Here is a 20,566-nt window from a genome sequence, read left to right as displayed (position 1 = left end):
CGGTTGTATTCAGCATTGAGCTCCTCTCGGAAGGCACTGCCCACCACCCCAATTACTCCCTTACACGAGTGGGGTTTAAAAGCTCAGAAGCTTCCCTACCTACAGAATGACGTTGAATCCCGAGATTCTTTGACCTAAATCACTTTTAGGGCCTTTCTTTCCCCTTTGATTCTAGATGAAAATATTTTTAAAAACACTCACTTTTCAAGACAGCTATAAATGGTGTTTGTGTGTGTGTGTGGGGGGGTGGTAGGTACCAATATAAATGCAGAGAACTAACAAGTTGATTAAGGATTGTTCCCTCAGTCTGTCAAGATTTCTGAAAGTTATTTCGAGACCCAAGTTACTGTTAATATATATATGACACCATTATAAAAAGTAGAAATAAAACTTGTTGAGAGTCCTGAATATAGAAATGAGTGAAGCATGAACATATTTCCAAAGCTTTTTTAAAAGTTTATAATTATGGTCAATATATGAGAATAGAGCTTATACTGTGTCTGCTAATTTTCATAAATTATCTCTAAACCTCCACCATTAGGTAGGTTAATTTATCTACATTTCGCAAATGAGGAAACCGAGGCCCACAGAAGCTAAATGACTTTCCTAGTCATCCAGTCAGAGATGGGAACTGAACCTTCATCTGTTTCACCCAGAGCCACCCTACCAATGCTCCCATTAGTAGTTTGTTCTAAAGACAAATAGATTTTGAGACCGAGTCACAAAACACTGCCGCTCAAACACTGGAGAAAAAAAAAGCATTTAACGGTAATTATGATGGGAAATTTTAAAAGGGTCCTTTTTAATGGTTGACAAACCCATTAAAATTAAATAAACCGGACAGAATTAATAAGTAGAATAAATGTAGTAAACTATGCCTAACATACAGGAAACACTTTTTGATTTTAATGGTTAACTGGATCTAAAAGGTGATTCTTTGTTAAAAAAAAAACCACTAGTAAATACACATACTGAAGGTAAGTTTTTCAAGCAAGCACAAAAATTGAGACTGGGAATATAACAATTTTAAAGACTAGTTTTAAGAACTATTTCATAAATTACAAGTTATTTGTAAAACAAATTTGAAAATCATAATGGTAAAGTACAAAAACTGGTAATAGTAAAAATGCTTTCATTTCATTATTCTTAATTTTAGATTTTATATCCTTTGTTTTTAATCCTCTCCCGAGGATATGTTTTCTGATTTGAGAGAGGAAGGGAGGAGAGGGGGACAGAGAGAGAAACATCTATGTGAGAGAGAGACATTTATCAGCTGCCTTGGGGGATTGAACCCACAACCTGAGTATGTGTGTCCTGACCAGGAAGCAAACCCTTGAACCTTCGGTGCAGGGCACAACACTCCAACCAACTAAGCCACACCGGCCAGGGCGGCTTTTGCATACTTTTATATTTTCTCTTTGATTTTATTATGAACATTCAGCATATCTCTTTATTCTTTCTCTCTGACCCTCAACTCTTTTTTTAAACCTAGCCTTATTTCTATATCATGATCCTTCCCCTAGAGTCACCATGATTGAAAATCACTTATAAAAAATAAAAAAAGGAGAAAAGGTTGAAATTTGAGTCAGAAATAGCAAATTAATAATTTGAACACCAACAGGTTCACATTCTATACAAATAGACGAAGTTATATAACAATCAGAGAATTAGACCAAAGAATGGACCATTACTGTTCCCTGGTGGTGACGGAAGAAACGATGAATTAGCAACACCAACTAGGGATTGGTATCAAGAACTTTAAAGGGTATTTGGTGCCATCTACTGGATATCAAGCAGCAAATATAAAACAAAGGTTTGGTTTGGTTTTTATAGAAATTATTTCACACAAATGTATACAAAGACCAGTTAAATAAGATAACTGAAAGTGCAGGTGTTGAAGAAAGAACTGAAAATCCTGAAACAAAGTAGAAGTGGTAACCCCTAGACCTAGAACCTCAAAGGTATTACATAAGCACTTACTGACAGGCACAACCCACAATATAAAAACTGGAAATTCCAAAATGTTTGAAACTGAATTTTATGACCAGAATTTTAAATAACGTTATATGTAATAACATAAATACAACAGTTTATATATCTTTGAGCAGGCATCAAGATCAATTAATAGAATTGGGAAGTAAAAAGAAAATGTTGGAAATGAGAAAGCACAAAGATGTAAGCTATATTACCCATCAGATAATCTTTATGGCATGTTTTAGAAAGCTAAAACTCAGTCTCCTGCCTTTGAGGGGCTTCTATACTCCAGGTGGGCAGAGGACAGTATGTAAATGCTGAGTAAGCAGCAGGTTCATTAAATGCTACCGGAGTTCTGGCAGAGAGAATTCTTCAGTAAGTACCTCACAGAGTGGCAGGGAAAAGATAGCTGTAGTATTTCAATCCTTAAATGTCTTAAAACTTCCAAAACGAAGTAAAACACCTTACTTGTAACTGAGTTTGACATTTCTTAACCACTATAAGCATTAAAATAAATTTCTGAGGAACTGATTTTGTTCTTCAAAGTGTAAAAATCAGGACTGGAATTTTCTGCTTCAAGAATATCAATCCCCATCTTTGTGGCTACTTGGACACCCTAATACCATGACATCTAATATGATGATATTAAGATTTAAAAACGTTTAAGAACACTGCTTTGCAAAAATTAGTTACTCCACAAATATTTTAAAAACAGAGCAATGGATTAAAAACAGTGGTATATATAGTACACAAAACACTAAGTAGTGGTAAAACAAAAAGGGTGGGGGGAGAGGTACATAAACTGGCATGGAAAGAACTCCAAGGCAGTATTAAATAATTAGTTGTAAAATAATCCCTACAGCATATTATTTGTATTAAAAAAAGTCCCAAACAATGTATCTTCCTCATTTCCAACTCTGTTACTTACATGCATGCATAGACAAAGGTCTAGAAAGATACACTGCAGAGAAGGGGCAATTAGACCAGGATTGAGGGGTACTATTCAAATGGAATTTAGCTTTCCCATAAGGTTTTAAAATTTTTACAGGGAAAATGTGTCTATTTATTACTTGGGTAACTAAAGGTTAACATAAAAATCAAGAGAAGTGGCCAAGTTCAAAAAGGTCACTGAACTATATCTACAAATTCAATGGATATTTATTGACTGCTATACTCTGTGCCAGGCACTGTGTGGTGCTGGACTTACAGCCGCAAACAAGACAGAAGCCACTTTCTTCTTGTCTAGTGGAAGAACCAGAAAGTAATAAGTGAATATAGAGTGCGTCAGGCAGTGAGAAGCTATAAGGAAACTCTAGAGAGCATGTGAAAAAACTAGAACACTCAGACACTCCTGGTGGGAATGTAAAAGAGTGCAGCTGCTTTGGAAAACAGTTTGACAGTGCTTCAAAGTTAAACACAGAATTATTATATAATTAACTGCGCTTCCATCCCAGTTATACACCCAAGAGAATAAAAAACATATGTTCATACAAAACCTGTATATGAATGTTCATAGCAGCATTATTCATAATAGCCAAAATGTGGAACAACCCAAATGCCCATGAACTGATAAATTATAAATAAAAATGTGGTATGTGACATAACAGAATATTACCCATAAAAAGTAATAAAGTACTGATACATGTTATAGCATGGATGAATCTTGAAAATATGCTAAGTGAAACAAGCCAGACACAAAAGACCGAATTATTGTATGATTCCATTTACACGAAATATCCATTTATATGAAAATGTCCAGATTAGACATGTCCTTAGAGACAGGAAATACATTAGTGGTCTCTGGAGTGGGGAAGAGTGAGGAATGACTGTAAATGTGTACAGTTTCTTTTTGCGGTAATGAAAATGTTTTGGAATTAGTGGTGATGGATACATAACTGTGAATATACTAAAAGCCACTGAAAAGGAATACTTTAAAAGGGTGAATTTTATGGTATGTGAATTTTATCTCCATTTTTAAATGTTAAACAAAAAGAGTAAAGCAGGATAAAGGGCAAGAGAGGGACGGGGGAGGGGGGGTTGGTATTTTGGATAAGGCATTCAGGAATGACCTTATTTTGAACAGACACCTGAACAATATAAAGAAGCTTATCCATGCAAAACTGGGAGGTGGGGGTATTTGTCGGGGAGGAGGAACATTACAGGAGGAAGAACAAGTAGGAAGGCTCTTAGGTAGATGCATATCTGTTCTCAAGAAACAGCAAGGAGGCCAGGAGCGTGCTGAGTGCAGCAGCAAGAGGGTGAGGATGTGGGATGCCAGGGTCCAGACTGTTCAGGCTTGTGGACCACAGTGAAGACTAGGCTTATTATTAATGACAGAAAAACACCAGAGGCAGGAGCAACATGATTTGTTGCACATTTTAAAAGGTTCACCTCTGCTGCTGAATGGAGAATAAACTGAGGCAGCAAGAGAAGGAAGGAGAGTTAGTAGGAGGCTACTATAGTAGTCCAGGCAAGAGTGATGGCTTAGGTTAGTACAGGTGGTGAAAAGTGGTTTCAACATGTATCAAATCATTACGGTGTATACTTGAAATATCTCACAACTTTATGTCAATTATACCTCAAAAAAGTGGATTCAAAATATACTCTCAGATTAGTCAAAAGAACTGGCTAATGAATCAGAGGTGGACTGTGGTGAAGGGAGGAGTCAAGGATGACCCTCAGGATTCTGGTCTGAGCAAAGGAGTGAGTGGACGAGCAAGCCACTCGAAGAGCTGGGGAAGCCCCAAAGACTAGGCAGGGAAATGAGAGCTCAGTTCATTGTAAATTTGAGGTGCCTAATAATGTCGGTGCGTATACAAGTCTGGAATTCAGTAAAATGGTCAGGCTGGAAGTATAAGTTGAGAGCCATAAGAGATGTTTGATGTCACGCAAACAGATGACTCACTAGTCCAGGACTGAGCCCTGGGGCACTCTTAACATTTAAATACTTGAAAATAGAAGATTTGGCATAATTTATGCCCATTGAAGCAGCAACCTGATAGAGGAAGACAAGGATGTTCTTTCCGTCTTTGTTATTCTTATGGAATCAGACAATCTGATGGACAAAAGAACCTTCAAACCAAGACTTCTCTTAGGATCAGAGGTGTCTTATCTCAGGATTTTCAGACTTCCTCCTCTATTTCTTTCCCTCTACCTGATGGAGCACAAACCTATTAACCTACCAGATATTCTCAGATTACTTCTTTACACAATATGCTGCTTTGAGATCTCAAGTCAAATCTCTATTAACACCACACTAAGATGACAATCCAAAGACCTGTAATTTAGTTTGGGTTATATTATTTTATCCCAGAACTTTTAGCTTCCCTATTCAAACAATTGGGTGTGCCCATAAATGGTCAGAAACGGTCCTGGTCCTAGATAATTTACAGATACACAAGTATTTTGGTGAGTGGGGGTATTGGAGTCTATTTAGCTCAGTTAGCAAAAAGTCCAAGCAAAACAATCTGACTGCCCAAGGCAGTGACACCTGTGCAATGGGTACTACAAGTTATGCAGCTAATACAGCACATTCAAATATTTAAGCACTCAGGCCATCAGGTAGTATAAATACCAACAATTTCTGCCTTCATGGCCTGAAAAGCCTCAGCTTTCTCATCTGGGAAATGGAAATAATAATACCTGCTCTATTTCATAGGGATGAAATGAACCAAGGTGCTCTGTACACTGTATTATGCAATGCAGTCATATGACTATTATTTCCTTTATAGGGAATAAGCTGCCAAAAGGCTTTTAAATAACTATAATAAGCGGGCAAATTTCAGATACAATGAAGGATTTAAAAATCCAGCTAAAGACACATAAAATCATATACATACAAGGATAATGCTTATACAATTTTTTTTAAATGGTAAAAGATTAGAAACAACTTGAATGTCCATCAGTGGGGCATTATTTAAAATGAGTTATAGTCTACCCTACAATGTACTATAACTACTGCCCTTAAAAAAAGAAGCAGGGCCTCCAGTACAGTCCCCTACCGGAAATCAAACCTGCAACCTTTTGGTGCACAGGACAACGGTCCAACAAACCGACTCACCCGGCCTGGGGCAGAGCCATCTTTTAAACTGAGACTGACCCTCAAGTTCATGCTTGAAACTACCTCAAATTTCTGGTAACAGCCCAGTCAGCATTGGACTTTTGTATTTATTAGGAATGTTTTCTATTTAGCTGAAATCTGCTCCCTCTTCTAGGGTGATGAGCTGAGTTTAGGATCTTTAAACCGTTGTACTATTACACCTTTCTCAGTTTTGAAGAATGTATACCATCTACTGAGCTACTCGAAAGCCTGAGCCATCAGAATACTTAGCAGTAGACCCTGGAGCTTGTGTTTTTCTGGTTTACTGAATATTTAGCTCTAGTCCTTTCTGCTCCTGTTGGAAAATCTGAGAAAATGCATTTATTTAATTTCCTGCTTTTGTAATTGCAGTACATGAAACACATTTGAATTTTGGTTCGCAAGTGAAAACGTCCAGGCTCAGTGTCGGCTTTCTGAACATTGTTTTCTGAGGTAGCTAGAGCAGGACCAAGTGCCTGAGCTAAATACGGAGTCCCCAGGAACTGAGTTTGTTGACAAAGTTTGATGGTTTTAGTGTAACTTTCTCTTTTATTCTGATAAAATTAAAGGCAGCTCCTCTTTACAAAAAAAAAAAGAAGGGGCAGAACTTCCAGTCAAGATGGTGGAGTAGGTAAACCCTGTGCTCACCCCTCCTCCCAGGGCCACATCAAAATGACAACAAAATATAGAACAACCATCACTGAGAACCACATGAAAACTAGCTGAATAGAGTCCTATAACTAAGGATATACAGCAGAAGAAGCCAAATTGAAACTGTGAATTGCACTAATATTTCTCTTTGACTTTTTGGAATAAACCATACTTGATGATTAAAAAAAAAAAGAGGCAATATTACATGTTCAAGTAAGAAACAATCTTAAGGTTTACAAATAAGTGAAAAAAAAGGCTAGTTACACAATAGTTTGCAAAGTTTGCTTATATTTGAATAAAATATGTTTGTGTATATATGGAATATCTCTGAAAAGATACACAATTAGGTCATCACTGTATATCCTTTGTGCTGTCCGAATTGTGTTCCATGTGTTTGTATTAGTTACTAAAAAAACAAACAACCCAAACTTAAAATCTAACCACAGAGCCTCAAATATCAGAGAGATGTGAAACAGGATGGGTAATAGTTATTATCTTCAATATAAAAAGAGCTTCCTTCAAATAAGAAAAAGAAAAACTTTCCAAAACACAAATGGATCCAAGATTTGGAATTAGCACTTTACAAAAGAAATATATATGGCTAACATGTGTTTTTAAAAATGTTCTTCCTCTTCAGAAATTAAATAAATTAAAAGCAAATGCCAATATTTTACTTATCAGATTGAAAACTAATTATTACACCCAATATTGGTGCATGTGTATGAAATGGGAATGCTCATACTTTACTGGTCAGAGTTGGTTGTTGTTACCTTTCTAGCCATATATATGTATCAAAAGCCTTAAAACATGCACACACACACACTTTATCTCACATCTAAGAACTGAACCTGAGGAAACAATGCAACAAGTACAAAAAGATACATGTGATAGGGATACTACTCACAGCAAATCATGAGAGGGAAGCCAATGTTCACCAAGTAAATGATTAGTTAATGATAAATTATGGTACAACCAAGTACCTACTAAAAGCTAAGTTTCCAAAGAATATGTAAGAATATTAAAAAAAGATTCACAGGACATGGGAGAAAAGATTAGCCAAAGAGAACAGCATACACATTCTGATCTCATGGGTGGAAGAAATACACACCAGGAGGAACCTGGAAAGATATATATCAAAATATTAACATTGATTGTTTCTGGGTGTAAATTACAGTTGATTTTAGCTTTTCTCTTACTTTCTCCCAAGTTTTTAATAAGTTTTTTTTTTAATGGGGGGGAAAATAATAAATGGTATTGAGGAAAACCCTTAGAAGATATAAAAATCCAGTTATACTTTTTCATACTTCTCATTTTTAAATTGCTAAGAATCATGTTATCTAAATCTACATATGAAAAAAGAAAATGCGTAGGGAGATACTTTTATATAGTAATAAAATATCTATCAAATACAGAGGGGTAGAAATACTGCTTTATTTGAGAAACTTACATCCAAATTACTAATATGTGTTTTAAAAAGTCCTAATGAGCATCCAGGAAGAAAACATACAGCTTCCACAGGAATAAAGACAAAAAAATGGGGCTGATGATAGCCCCAAATGATATTTCCTAAAAGAAAAAAATGTAATATTTAACATTTCTTCTTTTGAGGCAGGGTAAGTGAACTGCACACATCATAGGTAAAATTTTCTTACTTTAAGAGGAAGAAGGACTGTGATCCTGTCCTGCTTTGATGCATATAATATACACAATACAAAATCCACTCTTCGGATCAAGATGAGGAGAAAAAACTCATTTTTCAACATTTCATTTCTCACGCAATGAAATCCAAAGGTCTGTTGAATCCACCTTTTCGATTCATGTACTGCCTATGATAAAGAAGAAAAATATTCAACAGTCATTAAAAAAATTAATTCTGGATTCCTCTTATGAAAATATAATCATAGCCCTGGCCAGGTAGCTCAGTTAGTTAGAACGTCTTCCCAATACACCAAGGTAGAGGGTTTGATCCCCGGTCAGGGCACATACAAGAATCAACCAATTGCCCGGCTGGCGTGGCTCAGTGGTTGAGTATCAGCTTATGATACAGGAGTCTGAAGTTCATTTCCCCATCAGGGCACATGCCCAGGTTGTGAGCTCAATCCCCAGTGGGAGGCGTACAGTAGGCAGCCCATCAATGACTCTCTCTCATCATTGATGTTTCTCTCTCTCTCTCTCTTTTTCTCTGAAATCAATATATTAAAAAAAAAAAAAAAAAAAAATCAATCAATGGCCCTAGCCAGTTTGTGGTTAGAACGTCAGCCTGAGGACTGACCAGGCAACCAATCAATGAATCTCTTTCATATCAATGTTTCTCTCTCTGTCTCCCTCCCTCTTTCTCTTCCACACTCTCTGAAAAGCAATGGAAAAAATATCCTTGGGAGCGGATTAAAAAAAAAAAAAGAACGAACCAACGAATACATAAATAAGTGGAACAAAAATCAATGTTTCTCTCTCTCCCTTCCTCTCTCTCTTAAAAAAAAACAAAATCACATGCTTCAGAAATTAAACCTATAAATCACATTTAAGATGGCAAAGTCTAGGGTAAGAAGTATTCAAGGTTATTTAATGTACAGTAAGAAAAGATTACTTCACTTCCAAAATAAGCCAAAGCATTTTCGATTTCTATAAAACCCAAATAGAAGTATGGAAATATACTTTCAAAATTATATGGGAAGATTCCACAGACTTTTTAAAAAATCATTTGAAAGTAGGTATTTATTTTAGGAAACACTAAATACCTAATTTAAGGGAATAGAGGAGAATTCCAAAATAGGTACCCATCAAGTAAATCTGATCGCATACTGTACCAGTTTTCTCCATAAAACTTTATTTGAAGGTAACTTTACAAAGGAATGTCAACCATGATTCTGGTTCCTTAACTCACAAGCGTTCTCAAATCACATTTGCATATTCTAAATTAATTGGAATGTCTGTCTTTAATCGGTGATAAAGGTAGAGAGAAAGGCAATGTTTGAAGATGTCTTCTTGACTTTTCCATTCAGCAGGAAATCAGTGAGATTTCAAGTATGAACTGATTTGTCCTATGGTATTAATAAAATGTCTATACTTAACAGAAGACTATATTTACAGTTGAAGTCCTTACATAATCAATCTAGGTGAGTAATTCAGGAGAGATTTATTTTAAATCTGTAATTATAATAAAATTAAAGTCTAAAGACTTTTAAAAAATGATGTTTTGAAGAAAGGTCTAGTCCTAAAACATATAAGCCAACTATTCTTCTCTATAATAGTTATTAGTTTACATGTAAATTGAAAATTAACACACCAGAATATAAGTAAGAAAGATTAAAACAGGGAGTGTATGGAAAACTGCTACACTTTCTACAAACACAATTATCCCATAATAAATTCTTTCCCAAGCACATTTTTATCATTAGTTCAAACATAATAATGGGGTTATGCATACCTGTACTTCCTCTTCTGAGACACATTTATGGCATAGGCATTTACAGAGCCATCCAACTTTTTCCCCTGGAGAAAATCAGTAAATATAGAAAACAGTAAGGATACATTAAATGCCTTAATCAAAAGAACTGAATCCTATAGACAGACTTAAATTGGCAAGATCCATCTAAGAATGAGGTAGCCCAATGACAGAATTTTCAGATCCTGATAACATCCCATGAACTCTCAAGTATTACCAACTCTGTTTTGCTTTTTTAGAATAACACACAAATAATATAATAGTCAAACCAACAGACATTCATGGTTTATGTATTATGTGCAAGGCATATAGGGAAATAGGGTAGCAGATCCTAACCTTTTTTGGTCAAAGCATTCTTTGAAACCACATATAAGTTAAGGATATTTTATCTAGAAAAATTCACATCCTCAAATCATGGGTAGATCAGTCAACATTCATATAAGTCCCACTTGTTACACAGGCCTTGCATTTTGGATTTTTAAATCAGGAATCAGAATACAGAATAACTGGTGCTAATGTTGAGTGTCACATGTATCTTGGCCTTTTCCCTTTTTCATGAATTCTTTTACAGGTCTTTTCATTCAGCCAAGTTATCTCACCACTTGCTGTTCCTCATGCCTGAATTACATCCCAACTCCCATTCAATGTTCAACTATCTGGTTCTTTTTTTTTTTAAAAAACACATACATATCTTTATTGATTTCAGAGAGAGGAAAGGAGGGGGAGAGAGAGAGATAGAAACATCAATGATGAGAGTGTCATTGATTGGCTGCCTAGCCCCGCAACCTGGGCATGTGCCCTGACTAGGAATCGAACCCCAATTTCCTGGGTCCTAGGTCGATGCTCAACTGCTGAGCCACGCCCGGCCGGGCTCCGGTTCTTATATATTGTTCAAGGCCCAATTCCAATAATCTAGCTGGCAGGAAGTGCCCTCTTCTCTAACTCCCACAGAATGTTAACTGGGCTTTCCTCACAATACCCTCCATGTTCCAATCTGTATTATCATGATGTACATACTTGATGCTATGTCCCGTATGAGACTGCAAGCTTCTTGATGGAGGGATATGACTGTGAGTCACCTTTGCATACTCACATCCTAGGCCACTGACTGCACTTGCAGGTGCTCAGAAAATAATTGTTAAATGTATGAAAATCATCGGTTAATGCTCATTTTCTCCCCACCCCACACGCATGCACACACACATGGCCCTCAACCCCCACCTTCCTGCATTATTACTCACAGGAGCATACCCTATCTGTGTAGCATACTTATTAGACATCCGTGCTAGGGCAAAAAAAAAGATTCTTACTCATTGGCCTAAAGGCATGTACAGATTAGGTACATATTTGAAGTGGAGGTAAAATAAATATATTTGGGCTTACTTTTCTTTTCCTATTTTCGCTACATTTGGGGGGGAGGGAAGAATACTGGATAAATTACTTGAGGTATATGATTCTGACCTCTCAAGAATAGGAGATAGGCATGACTTGGAAAGACTGGCTTGGAAAAAAAAGGAAATAATTCTAAGTTTATAAAGGCTTAATGATTTTTGAAAACTACTTGCAGAGTTGTATATTAATAGCCCTATTTTCATTTACATGCTGGAATAGAAAATTATCCATTAATAAACATAACCAAACTTCGAATATTTCTAGAATGTTAAAATGGAAGGGAAAATAAGTGACTACATTGGCATATGAAAAGGTCCCATCATAGATCAATAATATACCACAAATACACATTACTGAAAAACACAAGTGAGCTTATAACTGATAGTCATATGAAGCTAACTGCATACAAACTACATTAACATCCTTGCAGATGTCATTAATTGCAACATTGGGCAACAGTAATCCCCTTGCCCCCAAAAGGGAAAATAATTCTGGTAAGTTCTTTCTCTAGTCTTCTAAAAAATAAATAAATAAATGTATAGTTGCTTTACTTTGGAGATATTTTTATTCACCCCACATATACATTAATAAATCATTTCACTTACAAAATACTCTGGAATGCAAATATTTCAGAAAAAAAAGCTGATACATAAACTATATTAAATTCCAAAATGGAGTTCACATAACTATTTGTAGGAATAAGAGCTCATTCTTAATTTTTTCACTTCAAAACATTCATGCCTCAGTACTCCTCTTACTTTATGCAATATCATTTTAATTAATTAATTTATTTATTTATTTAAGAATAGTTTATTGATTTTTAGAGAGAAAGAGGAAGGAAGAGAGAGAGAGAAACACTGATATGAGAGCGTATGCCTCCTGCATGCACCTCTACTGGGGAACAAGCCCACAACTCGGGCATGTGCCCTGACCAGGAAATGAACCAGCAAACTCTTGGTGCACAAGACACTACCTAACCAACTGAGCCACATCAGGCAGGGCATATACAATGCTGTTTTAAAAGAACATGTGAGTCCTAGCGGGTTTGGCTCAGTGGTTAGAGTGTCGGCCCTTAGAAGAGTCTCAGGTTCGATTCCGGTCAAGGGCACGTACCTCAGTTGCAGGCTTGGTCAGGGCATGTGCGGGAGAGAACCAATTGATGTGTCTCTCTCACATCGATGTTTCTCTCTCTCTCTTTCCTTTCCACTCTCTCTGAAAAGCAGTGGAAAAAATATCCCTGGGTGAAGATTAAAGGAACACATAAACCCTATACAATCATATCAGTTAGAAACGCTTATAGCATGTGAAATTACCCCACTCCATTAACAACTCAATGGAATACAAGCTTAGGGGAAGTGGATTATTTTCCCCAAAAATATCAATTCCCATTTATGAAACTAAAAGAAAGTTTTAAAAATACATTCCCTCTCCACACACATTTTCCCTGTCTATCCTACTAGCTCCCTGCAATCCCTCTACCCCCTGTCCATTTCCTCTCTCAAATTCCCCTTTCCCCTATTTCTCTCTTTACCCAATTCCCTCCCTCCCTCCCTCCCTCTCTCTCTCTCTCTCCTCTCTTTCCCTATAATCCCTGACTTTAGCTCCGTCTCCACAAACCCTCCCTTTTTCCTCTCCCATTTCATTATTCTTTCCAGTATTGTGATGCCTAGACAGCATTCAATCTCCAATCCACTCCTCTCTGAGCTATGAGACATGTATGCAGCTACCCAATGTCATCTTCATCTGGCAGCTCAATTTCCTTCTTCTGTTTCACAACACTTCCCCTTCTCATAATCCTTTCTTGGTTAACCCTACCACCTAGTCTTTCAGCCTGTCGCCTCAGGGTCATCACTGACTGCTCACTCCCACTGCCAACACCACTAACTCTGGCTCCTGAATGGTTCCCAATATTCTGGCCCCTCCTCTCAGTTCAGGCCTTCATCATCTTTCACTTGCACAACTCAGCAGTTCTCCTTGCCTCCAATCTAACCTGCCTCCCATCTGTGCTCCAATGCTGCCCTGGGTCATCTTTCTAAAACACACAAAAAATCCTATCACTCCTTTTCTTACACCTTGCTGACCAGCTATTTTGAGCCAGAACTTGCTCCTGTGGCTGGCTACTTTTCCCCACTAGAATACTCATGACTGGTCAGCAAGGTGTTTAAAATTATTTAAATTAATGTAAGTACAGACACAAGTCAACTTGAGACCAGTGAGCAAGGTGTTAAAAATCATAGCTTTCTCTTAACACCTAAAGAATCAACTCTAAATTCCTTTGTATGGCCAAGGGCAGCAAAAACCCTCTGTGATTTGCTTCCTACCTCTGTCTCCAGCCTCATTGTAGTCACTGGCCCATCAGCACCATTTTAACAGTCACTGAATTTGAAATTCCCACAGTCCTTCATGCCTACATGGCATTTTCATGAGCTCCTCCTTCTACTTCAAATGATCTTCCTCCTCTTTGTACTGAGCCCTTTAAGATCTAACTCAACATCATCCCAGGCAAACACTCTCTGGATTCCAATGGTACCTCACTGCTTCCTTCTGTGCTCTCAAAGCCCTTAATACAGATAGTTATTGTCTTTTAACTGAATCAACTTGTACCAGTGGAGGAAATTACACAGGCAACAGTAAAAGAATACGGAAAAATGGGACAGCCACAATGGATTAGTTCAAATCAGAAGGCTTAACTGGCTTCCAGTTTTACTTACTTTTGTGGAGTCAAAGGCGGCAAATCCCATTACCTTCATCATTTCTATTTCTTCCTCTGTTTTGCCTTCTAAGTCTTCCTCTGCAAAAATAAGTGATAATTTTTAAAACACTATCATTTTAGATATATAAAAGGAAAGGTGGCAAGAGATTAACAGTCCTTCTACCTTACCAGCAGAGAACACATAAAACAACTAGCTAAAGAGTTGAGTTAATGAAAAAAAAAATTTCTCTTAAATTTGGGCAGATTGTAACTTAAGAGGCAAGGGAGAAATGTGCTCTCCATTTTCCATCAGAGGAGACTGCTTAGCCCTGGATTGTGTGGCTCAGTTGGTTGGGCATCGTCCCAAGCACCAGAAGGTTGCCTGTTCGATTCCTGGTCACGGTCATATGCCTGGGATGAGGGCTTCACAGGGGAGTTTTACCAAACATTCAAAGAAGAACTAATACCTATCATCCTCAAACTATTCCAAAAAATCCAAGAAGGAGGAACACTTTCAAGTTCTTTTTACCAGGCCAGCATTATCCTAATCCCAAAACCAGATAAAGACACTACAAAGAAAGAGAACTACAGGCCAATATCCTTGATAAACATAGATGCAAAAATCCTCAACAAAATATTAGCAAATCAGATTCAGCATTATATTAAAAACATCATACACCATAACCAAGTGGGATTTATTCTGGGGATGCAAGGCTGGTACAATATTTGCAAATCAATAAATGTGATACATCACATAAACAAACTGGAAGACAAACATGATGATATCAATAGAGGCAAAAAAACCCCGACAAAATCCAGCACCCATTTTTGATAAAAACTCTCAGCAAAGTGGAAATGGTGGGATCATACCTCAACATAATAAAGGCCATATATGACAAACCTACAGCCATACTCAATGGGCAAAAACTAAAACATTCCCCCTAAGAACAGGAATGAGACATGGGTGTCCACTTTCATCACTCTTAGTCAACATAGCACTGGAAGTCTTAGCTACAGCGATTAGACAAGAAGAAAAAATTAAAGGCATCCAAATTGGAAAAGAGGAAGTAAAACTGTCATTATTTGCAGATGACATGATATTGTACATAGAAAACCCTAAGGACTCCACCAAAAAACTACCAGATTTAATAAATGAATTCAGCAAGGTAGCAGGATACAAAATCAACATCCAGAAATCGATGGCATTTTTGTTACACCAACAATGAACTCTCAGAATGAGAAACTGAAAAAATATACCATTTACCATTGCAACAAAAAAATTAAGATACTTAGGAATAAACTTAAACAATGAGATAAAAGACCTGTGCTCAGAACACTATAGGACGATGAAAAAAAGAGATAGAAAAGGACATAAACAGCAGAAGCGAGGCCGCGATGGCAGATGAGATCGCCAAGGCTCAGGCCGCTCCGCCTGGTGGCGACAAAATCTTCAGGAAGATTATTCGCAAGGAAATCCCAGCCAAAATCATTTCTGAGGATGAGTAGTGTCTTGCTTTCCATGACATTTCCTCTCAAACACCAACACATTTTCTGGTGATACCTACGAAGCATATATCCCAGATTTCTGCAGCAGAAGACGATGATGAAAGTCTTCTTGGACATTTAATGATTGTTGGCAAGAAATGTGCTGCTGATCTGGGCCTGAAGAAGAGTTATCAAATGGTGGTGAATGAAGGCTCAGATGGGGGACTGTCTGTGTATCATGTTCATCTTCATGTTCTTAGAGGTCAGCAAATGAATTGGCCTCCTGGTTAAGCATGATTTAGGGATAATTTTCCCTACTCTAGGCAATGATCAGTTTTGCAAGTTCTAATGTGCTAAACAGTACACTTATTTTTGCCTGTGTATGGAGAAACTGATGAAATAATTTCTAAGACCCATACATAATAAAAGCCATTGCTGCAAAAAAAAAAAAAAAAAAAAAAAAAAAAGAATATAAACAAGTGGAAGAATATACCATGTTCACGGATTGGTAGAATTAACATCACTAAAATGTCCATACTACCCAAAGTAATCTATAGATTCAATGCAATCCCTATTAAAATACCAATGGCATATTTCACAGATCTAGAACAAACACTACAAAAATTTATATGGAACCAAAAAAGACCCCGAATAGCTGCAGCAATCTTGAGAAAGAACAAGGTTGGAGAGGTCACAATACCGGGTATCACGTTATACTACAAATCTGTAATCAAAACAGCTGGAACTGACACAAGAACAGGCATATAGATCAAAGGAACTGAACAGAGAACCTAGAAAATGACCCAAACCATTATGCTCAATTAATATTTGACAATGGCGGCAAGAGCATACAATGGAATAAAGACAGTCTCTTCAATAAATGGTGTCGGGAAAATTGGAGAGGTATATGCAAAAAAATGAAGCTAGACCACCAACTTACACCACACACAAGAATAAACTCAAAACAGATAAAAGACTTAAATATAAGTCACAAACCCATAAAAATCCTAGGAAAAAACATAGGCAGCAAAATATCAGACATCTCACATAGCACAATTTTCATAGATACATCGCCTAGGGCAAGAAAACAAAAGAAAAAATAAACAAATGGCACATCAAACTAAAAAGCTTCTGTACTGCAAAGAAAATCAGCATCAAAATGAAAAGGGAACCCACTCTATGGGAGAACATATTTGCCAATGATACACCTGATAAGGGATTTTTTTTTAATCCTCAACCGAGGATACTTCTTCCATTGTTCTTCAGAGAGATTAGAAGGGGGAGAGAGAGTGAGAGAGAGAGAAACAGTGTTGAGAGAGACACACTGATTGGTTGCCTCCTGCATGCACCCTGACCGGCGCTGGGTATTGAGCCTGCAACTGAGGTACGTTCCTATGGCCTGAATCGAACCCAGGACCCTTTAGTACAAAGGCCGACATTCTAGCCACTGAGCAAAACTGGCTAGGGCCGATAAAGAGTTAATTTCTAAAATATATAAAGTATTCATACAGCCCAGCAGGGAGTGGCTCAGTGGTTGAGCAGCCATCTAGGATCCAGGAGATCCAGGTTCGATTCCCAGTCAGTGCACATGTCTGGGTTGCAGCCTCGATCCCCGTTTGGGGGCCTGCAGGAGGCAGATCAGTGACAACTCTCTCATCACTGATGTTTCTATCTCTCTCTCCTTCTTTCCTCTCTCTGAAATCAATAAAAAATATATTAAAATAAATAAACTACTCATACAATTCGACAAAAGGAAGACAAACAATCCAATTAAAAAATGGGCAAAAGAGTCCAGCCAGCATAGCTAAGTGGTTGAGCTGCAACTTTCAAACCAGGTCATGGTCACATTCGCAGTCAGGGCACATGCTTGGGTTTCTGGCTCGATCCCCAGTAGGGAGTGTGCAGGAGGCAGCTGATCAATGACTCTCGTCATTGATATTTCTATCTCCCTCTCCCTCTCCCTCTGAAATCAATAAAGACATATTAAAAAAAAAAAAAATCAACCTCGAGACATTGACATACTGTTATCTAATAACATTACCAGTAACAGACTGACATATTTCGGGGGGGGGGGATTAGCCAAAGAACTTATATGCATATATGCACAACCCATGGACACAGAGAGTAGTGTGGTGAAGGCCTAGGGAGGGGGTGGGAGTAGGGTGCAAGGGGTTAATTGGAGGGGGGGGAAGGAGATATCTGTAATACTTTCAACAATAAAGATAAATTAAAAACAAAAAAAGGACATGCTTGAAGCCTTTAGCCAGGACAACCTTTAATATCAGACATGACACTTGTTTTGAGGGTACTTCCAAAATAAAATATGCTCACATTTTTAATTGTCTTTCCTATATCAGAGGCACCATAGATAACCAGAAACTCACTGAGGGACAATTAAAACAAAATCTCAAAACCATATGCAATGAACACTATTAAAACCTTAATATATTACAATGTTAAAAAATTATACTCTTATAATTTTATCATGCCTGAAGTTATCCAAACTCTTCCTACAGTTTCTTATCTAATAACATTACCAGTAATCTGACGTTCTTTGCTCTTTGTTTCTTTCTTTTCCTCATCTCTTCTTTCTTTCAGTCGAGAAGGAGAAGGAGATGTGGATCTATGTCGTCTTGGGGATCTAATATTTAATAAGTAAAGAGGTCAGAAACAGACACATACCTGGCCACTTGTGTCAATCAGCACAGATATACATGAGTGCCTGAAAGGTAAAGGCTGAACAAAAGCCAGGCTCCAGAGAACCACGAGTCCATTTCCTATAGAAGAATAAGTTAGAAGGTTCTGCCTAGGCCCTGATTGTTAACAACGTAAATACAGTCTTAGTATAGCTAGGGCTACAAAACTGTAAGCCAGAAAAATGTCACTGAACAGTTTCTATCAGCTACACATAAACACACAGAAAGTTGACTTAAACAGCAATTGATGCTTAATTAAGAATCAAGAGTCCATTCTAGGTTATTTCAAGATCTCACATTCTTGATTATAGTTGAATAAATCTTTATCACCAGAAAGTCAATAAAAAACAAAACACTTATTTCTTATTCTTGCCAAGCACCATGTTAAGTTTCTCACTTACTCCTAAAGGCAACTCTAGGAATAGAGACTTATTAACCCCTTTCACCAATGAAATGTTAGGTTTCCAATAAGGTGGGCTTAAGTTCCCCTCATTTCATGACATTGTAAATTGCCTGAGAAGTGATAAAATCAAAGTAAAGGGCAAGAACTAGTTTCTTTGGGACTTTCGGTAAAACCCAGGGCTATGTTCTGCACTTACCTGGAGCGTCTTCTGTGTGGGGATCGAGAGCGACTCCTTCTCCTGTCTCTCTCCCTGGACCGGGACCTATCTCGGCGCCTGCGTTCTCTCTCCCGGGAAGTGGACCGGGACCGCCTGCGCTCTAACACAAACAAACAAAATTGCAGAGCCGAAAATTACCTCAAACATTTAGAGCTGCACTGTCCAATATGAATATAATGTGAGCCATTTCTAGTAGTCAATTAAAAAAGTAAAAAGCAGGTGAAATTAATTGTAACAATGTTATTTGGCTAAATACATATATTTCCAAACTATTAACGTTTCCACATGTACTCAATATAATAAAATTGAGATTTTTTTTACTTTTTTTTAATACTAAATCGAGGAAATACGGTATGTATCATACAATTAAACAGTACTTCTTAATTCTGATTTAGCACATCTTAAGTGCCCAAATAGGTGGATCCAGGCTTCACTGAACTTTTAAGAAAATCAAGTCTTGTACTAGTTTAAGGTGGTGAAAACTAACCAGGGGACGGAACCGAGGGTCTAAGTTATAAGTCCTGTGTTCTGTACATGGCACTGCCTCATTTCTGGGAATGGCGACCAGAAGACCTTAGGAGGTGAGCTCCCAGGACGCAAGAATCTAAAAATCGATTTCCCTACTACAATAAACTGGAGTAACCTAACATTAAGCATTAAGACACAGGCAGTATCACATGCTGAGTGTTACGGAATGTGCCATTAATTCTCACATAAGTTTTTAAAGTTCGGTAATATTACCCCCCATGTCTAATTACGGAAATTCGGACTCAGAAAGGTTAGATGACCTGCACATTGTCACCCAGAAATTAAACGAAGGAACCGTGGTCTAAGTCTAAATTACCCAGTCACAAGAATGTCAAAAGTTACTACAGGAGTCTGACAAAGAGCGAAACTCAATTTATAAAGGAGAAAAAACACCTGCTTTCAAACTAAAGGGCCGAGGTCTTTGTTCCCCCATTCACCCCCGCCCCCCACCACACTCTTCTCGGCAGTAAAGGGCCTGAATCTCAGCTGCTCTCGCACAGGAAAAAAGAGAGGGGAGATGTGCCTCCAACCGAGCACCAAATCCTACAAATTGCTTCTGGACTCACCCCTCCGTGGGGAGCGGCTGCGGCTGCGACCCATTTGGAGCGCTCCTCTACCTCACGCCGCCTCGGAAACCACTGTGCAGCGATTTCCGGGAGGGCCGGAACTGCGCTTTCACTGCCGACTGGAAAACAGTGGAACGACTCACAAGGGTTCCGGCCTCTAAAGAGCTGAGGCTGCGCAAACCAGCCCAGGATCGCGCGGCCCGCTTCTGCGCTGGAAGATGCCGGTGAGCAGCTAGCTGCTTGTTACCTCTGCTCCCTCGTGCTGGCTTTTGTTTCGCCGTGGGCATTAAAGTGTGCTAGTTGATGTTATTATAGAAATCTGGAAAAACGCGTATGTCCACCACCCTAACAGTTTTCATTCCCTCACCCCCGTTTTTCTTTCCAGTTCTTGTCCACATGCACAAAATATTTCATATCAAACCAATTCTAACCTGGGCAC

General features: G+C 37.9%; 1 protein-coding gene and 1 pseudogene across 2 annotated transcripts; one reads left to right on the top strand and one right to left on the bottom strand.

Moving 5' to 3' along the window:
• Positions 1-8,110: 8,110 nt before the first annotated feature.
• LOC107529296 (uncharacterized) lies at positions 8,111-20,207 on the bottom strand. 2 transcript variants are annotated; one of them, XR_015715526.1, is made up of 7 exons: positions 20,128-20,207; positions 19,013-19,133; positions 18,255-18,358; positions 14,252-14,331; positions 10,131-10,195; positions 8,356-8,529; positions 8,111-8,269 (listed from the first exon to the last, which is right to left on the bottom strand). XR_015715526.1 is itself a non-coding variant. In XM_087823611.1 (6 exons), the coding sequence occupies exons 1-6, from the start codon at positions 20,159-20,161 to the stop codon at positions 8,475-8,477; spliced, it is 459 nt and encodes a 152-aa protein (XP_087679737.1). In that variant the 5' UTR covers positions 20,162-20,207; the 3' UTR covers positions 8,111-8,474. The 2 variants fall into 2 exon arrangements, 1 of the variants encoding a protein (XP_087679737.1); XM_087823611.1 differs by having other exon boundaries at positions 8,111-8,529.
• LOC107529297 (adenosine 5'-monophosphoramidase HINT1 pseudogene) lies at positions 15,628-16,008 on the top strand (annotated as a pseudogene).
• Positions 20,208-20,566: the final 359 nt, after the last annotated feature.

This window comes from Miniopterus natalensis, chromosome 13, assembly GCF_054644295.1.
Source record: "Miniopterus natalensis isolate mMinNat1 chromosome 13, mMinNat1.hap1, whole genome shotgun sequence".
Taxonomy (NCBI): Eukaryota; Metazoa; Chordata; class Mammalia; order Chiroptera; family Miniopteridae; genus Miniopterus; species Miniopterus natalensis.
The sequence above is the reverse complement of the archived record's forward strand: the minus strand, read 5'-3'. Positions and strand labels throughout refer to the sequence as shown.

Bases quoted from the DNA above. Each gene is read 5' to 3' on its own strand.
- LOC107529296 (XM_087823611.1), bottom strand. From the start codon at position 20,161: ATGGGTCGCAGCCGCAGCCGCTCCCCACGGAGGG. The intron at 18,359-19,012 runs GTAAGTGCAGAA...ATTAAATATTAG, and splicing joins CCACACAGAAGACGCTCCAG to ATCCCCAAGACGACATAGAT. The intron at 8,530-10,130 runs GTATGCATAACC...TCTTTATCATAG, and splicing joins TCTCAGAAGAGGAAGTACAG to GCAGTACATGAATCGAAAAG.